Source organism: Globicephala melas, chromosome 4 (genome assembly GCF_963455315.2).
Source record: "Globicephala melas chromosome 4, mGloMel1.2, whole genome shotgun sequence".
In the NCBI taxonomy this organism is placed as follows: Eukaryota; Metazoa; Chordata; class Mammalia; order Artiodactyla; family Delphinidae; genus Globicephala; species Globicephala melas.
In genome coordinates, this window is record NC_083317.1 from 46,191,719 (window position 1) to 46,203,743 (window position 12,025).

Below are 12,025 nucleotides of genomic sequence, written 5' to 3' on the forward strand. Positions count from 1 at the left end.
TACATGTACTAGTTCATGCCCTATTTTACAAGTGAGGAAACAGAGATAAGGTAACTTGCCCGAGGTCACACAGAAAGCTAATAGCAGAAGTATTTCATATCAGGAAGTTTGGATCTAAAACCCATGCTCTTAATTACCATGATATACTGACTCCTAAGCATGAATTATACTTACATTCTTTAACTGCAAGTAAAATGATCAAAGAAAAACAAAATGAACAAAAAAAGATAATTAACTTCCTCCTCCTCAGAAGCAGTAGAGTGGCATCTTGTTGCAAATGTACCAACACAGGCTTATTAGAAAAGTGAATAAACAGATAAGAATCTTCTCTTCCCAAAAGAAGATTCAACTTTGAGATTTCCACACATTTCAATAATTTCCCACATATCCTATACAGCATAGTTATTCAATGTTAAGTATCAAACACTGCTTCAGTTTTAAAACTTGGGGCAATGATGTATTGAAAATTTCCTACCTATTTCGGTTCTGCTAACTCCAATTCCATTATAAATTCTCAAGTAATTAAAGTGACAAGAATCAGAATCTTCAATGTCAAAGTCACCAAATTTGATGCGCACTCGCTCTCCCATCTTTACACGGATCTCCCATTCGCAAACAGTGCTGTTAGGATAGGTCTGTGGGTAGTTTATGGACGTCAGGGTTCCACTTTCAGGGCCTAGTACAGTATGTCCACATCCATCACCTTTAAAAAAAAAAAGTTAAAAGGACGATAAATTATTCTTTACATCTTTAACTTACACTACAAATAATCAGGATTTTTTGTGAAGATTTTAAAATATGTATGACGTCAGATATTTTGTACCACCAATACATTCCTTACACAAGATAAAACAGATAACATAGTTCTTAGTAGGTCTACTCACAGGAGCCAGGAGAAGCCAGGTTAGGTTAAAATAATCAATGATTACTGGTATAATTTATGAGTTCAAAGAACTTTCCAATCAAAATAAATAGAAGTAAACATAACTTAGCAATAATTATATATATATGTCATAATAAATCCAGTCTTTAAAAGAGTATCAATTCATAGTAATTGTTCAAAATAAATGTCAACTATAAAAATAAATGTATATGATCAGCTTCATCTATTTAGTTACAAATAGCACAAACCCCTTCAAAAATCCCTGTGAGAAGTCAAATGATTTCTAAAAACACTTAAACTATACTAAAGATTATGCAGATTTCTGACCATATTACATGATGCAAGGCATTCCTTCTTGAAGGCATTAAAGCAATATTTCATAGTTTAATTTTATGTTTTATTGAAATTTGACTTTTCAGTTGTCCCTCCCCAAAAGCCTCATTTTCCCCTATAGAATGATGACGAAAAAACAGTTTATTAGACTTATTAAAGATTAGTAAAATGACCTTCATATCTTGGTAGCAGCATTATTTGCTCCAGAAATTTCTTCAGCAACTGAATATGGAAACAGTTAACACACTGTTTGTAAAAATCAAATATCTGCATTCTTCCCTTTATCATAAAATTTGTTATTTTACTGAGCGCCTGGAAGGAGGCGTTAATACTGATTAAGAAGTTTTAGCTGCTGCTCCAATTGCACTGCTTAGTGTTCCTAACGATGGGATTCAAATGGATGTCTTTTTAATAGGAAAATGAATACATCCTTTCAAAATAATAGTATTTTCTCTTTCAAAAGAGCTATTTATAATCACCTTTTGGAAGAGTTCAGAACTTAAAACAAAGAAAACTATATTAGAAGTGACACTTCTGAGTTTTAACCTCAATATGGATACAGATGGGTGTAACAGAATTTTATACTGATTTTTTATTTTTAAGAACAGTGTAGTGCTGATATCAGTTACTAGAACAGATGAAAGCTTTAAAAGCCTATGAATACGAATACAGTATCTACAAGTAGTAGTTGCAAAATAAATGTTTATTAATTGAATGAATAAGGAAACTGTACATTAACCTATGAAAAAGTTATCTCAAACTAGTCTCAAAACTAGCTTTAAGGAAGGAACAACTCTGTACCTAGATTCAATACTTCATATCTTTTGCTGATAAAGAAATTTTATTGCCAAATCCACACTAGTACTGTTACTTAGTCTGCTTTCACAGGTCAACCAGCAATCTGGCTTCTTAAACAAATCTCTCTCACATAAAGCTTAGCTTTTAACCAACATTAAACTTCACCTATCTTCTACACTTGCCTTCACTCCACACACAAGAACTAGGCATAGCAGTTCAATATCATAATACAAAAAGCCACCATTAAATAAACCTGTGAGTTTTTGTGTGACATAGCCACTGATCTTTTGCAAATATAAAACTTAGAATGTTATACAACTCAGAGGAAAAGAAAAATAACCACAAATTTCCCCTGAAACTACCATGAAAATACCTTGAATATCTCTATTGGATATTACCTAAATTAAAAACATAAGGATATAAAAACCTCCCTTGTGAAAATAAATGAATTGTAATATAAAAAACTTTTGAATAATCATTAACATTTTTCCTTAGAGAAAAAGACAACCATCCTAAGACAGATCTTCTAAAAATATGAAACTAGTCAAAAATGTTCTGCTACTACTGAAAAGATGAAAATGAGCTTTCTGGAAGTGTTTCAATCTTTAAAAAGTAGCCCTGAATAAATGAAGTAACTCAAACTATAAATGTATTTTCTTTAGTAAGTATGAAACTAAGGCAGCTTCTTAAGTGATTAGAAGTGTCGATGGATTTCAGAAAGCCAAGAATATTGCTATTAACAGCTGAAGTCAGGACTTAGTAATGGCAGATTGTCGCATTTAATGTATTCCCCACAGGCTATTATTTAACTTAAAGTTGTCGTGTTAAAATGAATTTTACAAAAAGATTACAAGCAGAGTGTTAGGAGCAATTCTTAAATATCTTTATGCTCATATTTATGTTTGATTCTCAATAAATGCACAAAATGTTTTCTGCCATTTCCTCCATACAGCACAGTTCCTACAAAAGCTAACAAAATAAATACTAACTGATGAAAAACAGGACTTTTGCATGCATGGTGATGAAGAAAACAATTAAAATGGAGCTGTCTTTTTTCAGCATCTTGTGTAGGGGGAGGGTATGAACAGTCCACAAGTAACGTGCCAAGAATGTTCTAAAATATGTGATGGAGTTCAGAGCTTCCTCCTCTCGCAAACAAGACGATACGCACCAGAAACTAAAGTTAAAAGAAAGTCTCAAATCTACTGCAATGCACAAACTTGAATGTTCCATATTTCCAAGACTATTTGATAAGTGTAACCTGACTAGATAAATAGCTTAAGCTGGCCTGGCCAAATACCTACTGCTATGAAGTGTATGTTTTGAATATTACAGTTGGAAAGGGACACTAGGCCGGCAGTTTTCAAATGTTTTTCTCTGTTATTCCAAAGTAAGAAATGTATTTTACACCTTGATTCAATAGTGTCTTAAATATATCTTCCTGACCCACTAAAGGGTCCCCACCTGTGCAATGAACAACACTGTACTAGGCATCCAAAGGTGACAATGTTGAATTCTCAAATCAGAAAAAGATCTTGTCCTCACTTTTACCCCCAAATTAGAACATGTGCTTCCAGTTTATTTTTACAGTTCTTAAAAGTGAAGCCTATTCTACACCAAAATACTTAAAATAGGACAAAATATTTAAAAGTAACACTAAAATCTAGAAAATATTATCAACAAATCACCTAATATACTGAGAGCAGGGTTTCTCAAATGTGCGTGGAGGACACTGGAACAATTCTGGGGTGGGGGGGTGCCACAGGCATCTAGTGGGTAGAGGTCAGGAATGCTGCTAAAGTATCTTACAATGCACACGACAGCTCCTCAGAGTAAAGGGTGATGGATCCTAAAAGTCACATAGTGTGGAGGTTGAGACGGGCTGACGTAGAGCAAAGGCTAGGATCTCCAACAGAAGATCTGGGTTTAGTTCCTTTTCCTTTGGCTCAAAGGGTAATGCTGTTGTACTTGCTGAGGGTACAACCCAGGGAACAGTTTTCCCCACAAGGTCAAAGAAGTAAACAGAATGCTTTATTTTTCTTTAAGTTAAAGGGAAAAAAAGGTCCTTCTTATTAGTCTACAGCCCTCAAGTATTTTTCTTGGTCAGGGGCCCTCATTTAACATTGGGGTTTGAAAAAGGATGGTAATAGGGTCAGGAAGTAAGTCTCCAGATTTTCTGCTAAGCTTTGTAACTGGAAAGAATAATAATCTGTGATCAGGCTAATACCACCTACTATTACTCATTTTTACAAGGCAGAATTGACAAAGAGAGTGTAACCACTACTGGAAAAATAATTTTCAGAATGGGTATTGTAGGACCAATCCACTCACTCTCACCAACACCACCACATTGACAACTCCAACTCCATCATCACCACCATCACTGTCAGCTTCTTCTTCTCCTCCCCTGCCCCCCGCCCGCCGCCGCCACAGATGGTCCCACCAGACTGTAACTGACCATAAGGGGTAGAAGCCTGTAAATGTAATTTTTGAATTTTAATTTTATTTCAGTGGAGAAAAAACACTGGAATTTGATCTCACTGCCCCGTTGTTTGGCTGCAGATTTATCTAGGGGATTACTCATAGAACATGTGTTCGCTTCCTCTGAAGACTGTCAGGTCAGATGTGTTAAGCCAGATACAAATTTTGGTACTGTTCCAGGAAAATAGCTGAGTAATTTTTTTAAACTACTTTTCCCTAGAGAAAACACAAAGAACATTAATTTAAATAATAATGAATTAATACAACAAAGAACACATGCTTATTTTAGGTTGCTTTCTAAACTTCAAACCAAGTGTGTTTTTTGGATAAATATGTGCTCATGATGCTGATTTTATGCGACTCTCCAGCTAACCCCATATTTTAGTCACATTACTATTAAAAATAATATAAGTTATCTTAATTATTTAATTTTATTAACATGAACACTGTATGACTTCTAAAAATACTTTCTTTAACAAGAACAAAGACAAAAGCAGGAAGCTTGCACAAATATTCCAAAAATGTAGAGCAATGTAACTTTCATTACAATTCTTAGAAACTAGGAAAGGTTTATACTTTTCCAATAAGCTTTCAAGGATTTTCGTCACTGTGAACAGGTGAGTTTGACTATATACTTCCTCTAAGTAAGTGTCATTCTGTCACATCTTGTAACACATCTGTGCGATCTTATAATAAACTGAAAAAAAGGCATTTAGAGAGTAGAAAAGTGTTCAAAAGAATAACTTGCAAGCGTTAACAAGGATATCCTATTTCATTTGACTACAATGAAGATTTTTAATCTCTTATTTAGCACTACGAATTTTTAGACTATAAAGTACTATACCAGTCCTGTTACTTTAAGATTTTAAAGTTGCATCACAACAATCTCGAAAAGATAATTCAAGGTCCTATTTTAATTCACTCATTTTTTTTAATACTGCCTAAGATGGATATGCACTGAGAGCCTAAAGAGGGTTACTGTGGCAATTTAAAGGAAAAGAAATAGCTCTCAGCTCAAGCTTTTTTAAGCCCACACTCATCTCTGCATTGTGATAATTTACAAAACTGAATCACATGAAGGAATGTGAGATGTATAAATCCTCTCCGATCCCCACCAAGCACACACTCTACATAGTATATAATGGTTAAGCAAATTGGTTCTGGAGTCACTTGATGAATCTGAATGCCCTACCTACCACTCACTGTGACCTTGAGAAGGTTGTTTACTGATGCTAAAGCTGAGTTTTGTAAAATGGGTACACTAACATCTCAAACCACAGAGGGTAAGAATTTAAAGAGATACTGTATGAAAACACCTACTATCGAGGGCCTAACCCATACTAATGTGCTCAATAAACGTTTGAGGGTAATTATGGTCATAAAAGACCAGAAAGGCTTTTGCTCATCACATGTAGGTCCGGTGCGTTTGGCCACAACCTAGCTAAGGTATCAGAACAATGGCTCATTACTTTAGAAGATTTATATCAGCTTTAAAGCTTCAAGTACAGTGTCCTGCGAAAAGTGTAAATCATGAGAAAGTAATTCTCACTAATCTTCTCCCCAGCGACCTCTACTTCACTTCGGTAACTCATGAAACCACAACCTAGACTGTTTTTGCCATTACCGGAGATTACTCCCACCTGTGAAATCTCAGCAACTTTAATGTCTCACTCTTTCGGTCAGTCTCCTGACCCTTCTGCTCTCTTATACCCACTGCACACTTTCTGTGAACTTCTCTCTTTTCTCCCCATCTACTATCTTGCCCTAGCCTCATTTCTTTCCCTACCCAGCCTGGACCTCATGTCCAGTGTGTGAACTACACTCTTCCTGGTACCTTCACTTCCTTGCCACTATGTCCTTCTTGAGGATCTGCCTGGCAAGCCCTCCACCCTGGATCATATGATCTCTCTTTGCCCAGGAGCTGAGCACTACTGGGAAAAAAATCACACAATCCAGGGAATAGTTGTCATTAGAGTAATAGGTTCTGATCTCAGATAGGCAATGAAAGCCACTCGGTATTCTCTTACTCAGTGGTTCTCAAAATTTATTCAACATTAGAACCACCTAAGGGCTATTTAACGTAAAGGTTCTCAGGCCCCATCTCTGTCTCCATAGATTCTAATAAATATGTCAGAAACATTACCTGAAACTTGGAAATAGGTTAAAAAAATAAAGGTGAGCAGCAGATCCTTTAAATGTCATAGAGGCCAAAAGCTAGGGCAAAATACTTAATTGGATTTGTTGTTTATCATTGATTAAAGGTCCCAGTCTTGGCTACACATAAACTTGTAGACTGTTGTCTTGTAGAGATGCATATAATTTCTGTATAGTTGAAAAAAATAATCCCACATGTTAGAGTTTATGGCCCTATTGGCCATTAAACAGTTTTAGCCATCCAATCTAGCAATCACAGCCTAAAACTACCTATAAACACCTAGTTTCTCAAATATTCTTTGGACATGTTTCAACTTCTTACTGGTTCCTTCATTAATTAATGAGTTGAATAAAATCTTTGACATGTGTTAATTTTATATTTGCATGACATGTATAATTTTGCCTTTTTTTTGCAAATTATATACTGGAAAGTAGCTCTGCAGTGGAGCCTAGGAAGGATCTGCACTTTAACAAATTTCAAAAACTAAGAGCAACAACAACCAAAAAAAAAAAAACAAACAAAAAAATCTTTCTCCAGCCAGTGTTCCCCAACATCTACCACTTTCTTTCTCACTTTTTTTTTTTCTTTTACAGAGAGATTTTTTTCAGTTCTCTACATTCGATGTCTTACTTCTTTGCTTCTCGTTCTAGGCTCAAAATACTGCAATTCAGTTTCCAAAGGGTGTGGTTGGATTGTACTCCCCACCCCACCCCACCGCCCACCTCCGTCCCAACAACCAAATTATATGTTCCTAATTGCTGGTACCTGTGAATGTAACCTTATTTGGAAACAGGGTCTTAGCAGATGTGATCAATTTAAAATGAGGCCATACTGGATTAGGACAGACCCTAATCCAATGTCTGGTGTCCTTATAAAAAGAGGAAAATCTAGACACGGATACAGACACAGGGAAAATACCACATAACTACAGAGGCAGAGACTGGAATGATGCAAAGGGATTCCAAAGACTGCAATTGCCAGAAACTAGGAAGGGGTAAGGAAGGACCCTGGTCTAGAGCCTTCAGAGAGAGCGCATTGCCCTGCCAATACCCTACTTTCAGAATTTTAGCCTGCAGAACTATAAGACAATACATTTCTGTTGTCTGAAGCCATCTAAATTTGTGGCAATCTGTTACGGCAGCCCTAGGAAAGGCAGACCTACCTCTCCAATGTACTCTTCACTAAAGCGGTCTGTTTCTGAGCTGCCAAAAGTCAATACTTTCCCATCTTTATCATTTGTGACCTTTCTACAGCATGTGGCATCGCTGTCCCTTCCTTCCCTCCCATCTTCCTTCCTTCCTTATCTTCCCTCCCTCCTTTTTAAAACTCTTCTTCCCCATCTTAGTTCTTCTTTTGACTCTCTAATTGCAACTTCTGTAGCACCTTAGCTGACTTATCTTCCAACTACTGACTGCTGATGCTGCTGTTCTCCAGAGCTCCTTCCCCGCCCTCTGTGCTGCCTGGGCCATCTCCCCACCCTACAGCTTCAGCTACCACCAAAAGGGAGAATGCTCCGTAGGCTCCAGCCTTTCCCCTAACCCTCAAACGTGTCATCTACTTCTGTACTGAGCTCCTCTGCTCAGAAATTCCACAGCACTTCAAACTCAACGTGCCCCAAGCATTCAGGGAACATCCTCCATGTGCCAAGCATTGAACCAGGTGCTAGGAACAAGAGAAATGACAGACAAGGCCCCTGTCCTTACAGAGTTTACAGAATAGTACGACAGACGTAGTAAATAATTTCAGGGACGATGAGTGTTGCAGGGAAGTAATGGATATGATAGGGTGCGTGTCTGTGCGCGCGTGCGTGTGCGTACGTGCGTGTGTAGGATAAATAACAGTTAACTAGGCAGGAATACTGGTGGAAGAGGGAGGTGGAAAGCAGGGAGAAGAGGATTCCAGAAAGAAAAAACCCCAGCATTTTTAAATGACCTTTGCTCTCTCAAATTTAACTGGTCATTAAGTTTTATACATTGTTTCCTTAATATCTCTAAATTTCGTCCCTCTTAAGGAGTGCAGGCCCTTGTAATAGTTCTCTGACAGGTTTCCCCACTTCCTTTCTTTGCTCTAATCCACTGCCCACACTCCTGCCAGTTTCTTAAACACCAATTGGGTCACGTAGGTCCCTTATTTAAAAATCCTTCAACTGTTCTTCACCGGTGATACAATAAAACCTCAAATTCTTCAGCAAGGATACAAAGTCCATAATAATCTGTCGCTGGACTCCCTTTCCCGTCTCATCTCTTGACTCTTCCCACAACCTCTCTGCTCCAGCTCTGGAACTGTGGGTGACTCCCTCTATGCTCCACGCTCTCTCTCCTCCGCCACTGCACGTGCTACTCTGCTCTGCAGAGAATAAGGTCCTTCCTCCTCATATCCACCTGGCAAATACCTACTCAACGTTGTCTCTTTTGGGAAACCTTTCTGAAAGCCCTGGTCTTTCTCTCCCTTTCCATCATCAAAGTCTCTTTACTGTACCGAATATGCTTAATTATGCATACTTATGTCGCTTTGCCACACCAGCTGTAAAGCTCTGTCACAGCCAGGCAATGCATTCTGTTCGCCTTGGTAGCCGCAGACATAGAAATAGGGCATACCAGCCTCTTAACACATGCTGCTGAATTTAGAAAATAATAAACCCAAACAAGCCAGTGGTAGGCACTTGGTAGGTAAGTGATAACAGTAGAAAAGTACATATGGGCTTGGGAATCAGACAGACTTTCCGATTTAAATTCTAGCTATGCCAACTTTTGAGATGATCCTGGCACTTAACCTCTAAATCCTCAGCTATACATGGGAATAATACCACCCATCTCCCAAGGTAATTGTGAGGGTTTGGTAATAACTTATCTCAAAAGCACTGGATTCTATAAATGTGAACACTCTCTTTAAAGATGATGCCTCTATGTATCTAGTACTCCACTTTCCTTCTGGGAACTACTCTGCAGTTTGCAACAGTTTTTATATGACCTCATGCCCCCTGGTTAGTTGACTGGTTCAAGGGTGGGTACTGACTCACACTGGGCCAACGTGAGGCCAACTTGCCCTGCCCTCATTTTTGGATCTTGTATGTTAGGGAAACCCCAGAATCTCTCCAGTGTTGAAGCTACAAGCCTTGAGGATTGCCAGCAGCCATTATTTGTTCCATGCAGAGAAAGCGAGACTGTAACAAGACAGAATTAAGCTGAGTTCTTGGTGTCTGAGGTCCAGCTGCATCCCTGCTTTTCCCTGGGCTTAGGTTGGCTCAGTTCTTAGGAAGATTCCACAAGTTACCTCAGAATGGTCCCAATACTTTTCCTTTCTACTTTAAGCAGATTTAATTTTCTGTTCCCTATAACCTCACTAACCAAAACACTCTTCCTCCACCCGTGCAACAGAATGTCTGTCTCATATCCAGACCTATAAAGTTAGCATCTTGGACAAAAAGAGTAACCAGAAACAGGGCATACCAAGAAGAAAGGGATAAACCATGAACCTGAAAATGATCTGAGGGTGGAGAGCAAAGAAAGCTAAAATCTATCAACAGGTAGGAAGTTGGAGAGAGAAAGTAGAGGTCAAAAGGGAGGGGACAAAACCAGTATTACGGTCTGGGTGGGTTGGAGGCCAGGAAAGGACATATGTGAACAATCACGCCCTGCTGTCACACGCCTCCACTGCGTGGTCTGACCCCTCTCACTAAGTAAGCTAGGGGTGAACTTTCCTACACAATAAGTGGGATGGGGAGAAGGGGCAGAAGGATGGAGAAGCACTGGATCTCAGTAGAAAGCAAACACTTGAAAATGGAAATTTTAACTGTAGAGTAGGGAAAGAGAAACAAAATTTTCATTCACACGTTGTTTCACTCATTGAACCAAAATTTATCAACTACCCAACAGATTTGATCGCAGCCCTCATACATTCTAGAGAGGTGAGTTATACATTTCAAAACATTGAGAGTGACATGCCTAGTATTTAAATCCAAGTATGTCTGACTCCAATATCTCCATACTTTCAAAGTCCACCCACGGAAAAAATAGTGAAGACAAAGAAAGCTCTCAGGTTTAAAAGAAGAAAAAAATCTCACAGTTTAAGTGACAGTTTCAGAAGAGCAGAAGCTAGACTGTGAGGGAATCATCATTTAACAAATATCTTTTGCATGCTGGACACTAAGAAAGTGTACAGCACAGATGTAGTCTACTTGTCAGAAAGTTGGTCATTGAAAAAAGCAGAGATATAAGGTACCTGGAAAGCAACGAGTTGACAGATGTATATACAAGCCAGTGGCATCCTGAGCATGTTTCCAGGTACAAGGTAAGAAGCACCACAGAAGTTTAAATTATACTAAAACACAACTTATATTCCCTGATGAAGCAGTGTTTTGGATAAGGTGTAAGAGATGATTTCAGGAAGAAGAAAAGGCAAGGCAGGAGGCAAAGTTTTACTGTGCTGAGCAGAAATCCCCACGTGAGGGTTGATTAGTCATCCTTATTGAGGCAGATCTAGTCACAAAGGCCACATGCCTTTCTCCTGCAACCTTGAGCTGTCCAGAACCAGAGAAAGAAGACAGTGGGGACTGGCACATGGGCCAGGTTTGGGATCTGTCAAAGACAAGGGGAAAAGCATCAATGAGATGACTAACCTGGGCTGAGACAAGTGAACCTAGAGATGGACTGGGTAGAAGCAGAGGTACCTAAGGATGATGTCATTGCTAACATCACAGGTACAAACTCTTCAGTCTGCCCCACAAGGAAAGTTCTCCACAGTCTTGTCCCCACTGACCTTTTCAGCCTGCTTCTCATTACTTTCCTGACACCAAATTATTGTAGCTACCTGAATGTTATCCAGGAATTTCGGCTGGCAAAGAAAAAGGAGGCAGGCAACTACTAGAACCAAAACTAGGGGGACTTTTATAAGGCTGGAGGTGGCTATTCAAATCAGAATCTGAAAGAGAGGGCAAAGGAGTGCACCCCACTTGCTGACACTGACTTAGGCTAGCACAGTTCTTAAAGACCACCTATTTGACAGGGGAGCACAGCAGTGTTTTTTAAGTAGAAACCATGGCTCTGTTCAGAGTTGCAGTTGAAGGAGGACTCCTCTCATTACAAAAGCAAAGAGGTCTAGCTCCTGGGAAGAGGGAGGCTGGGAAAACACTGCACAGAATGTTAGGCCCTGTGCAAGTAGGTTAAGGTTCAAGAAAGGGTTCTATTTTCATGGAACTGAGAAGCCCAGGCTCTGACTGCTGACTGAGGGAATCAGACAAAGGACAACAGTGTGAAGGGCATGCAGGTGCCCAGAGACTAACTCCAAATAATGTGCTTCGGGCAGCAGATTCACTGCAGAAAGGAGCTCTAAATTCTTTTTTTTTTTTTTGGCACCGCCGAGTAGCTTGTGAGATC

General features: G+C 38.9%; 1 protein-coding gene across 6 annotated transcripts in view; it reads right to left on the reverse strand.

Moving 5' to 3' along the window:
- Positions 1-12,025, reverse strand: part of DCBLD2 (discoidin, CUB and LCCL domain containing 2) — a 168,889-nt gene that overhangs the window by 73,531 nt on the left and 83,333 nt on the right. For 5 of the 6 annotated variants that reach the window (XM_060297958.1, XM_060297955.1, XM_030861010.3 and 2 more), the window contains exon 2: positions 476-703. The exons of the other annotated variant lie outside the window; for it this stretch is intronic. In XM_060297958.1, coding sequence (XP_060153941.1) covers positions 476-590 — 115 coding nt within the window. In that variant the 5' untranslated portion in view covers positions 591-703. The remainder of the gene's footprint in view (positions 1-475; positions 704-12,025) is intronic. 6 annotated transcript variants of the gene reach the window in all.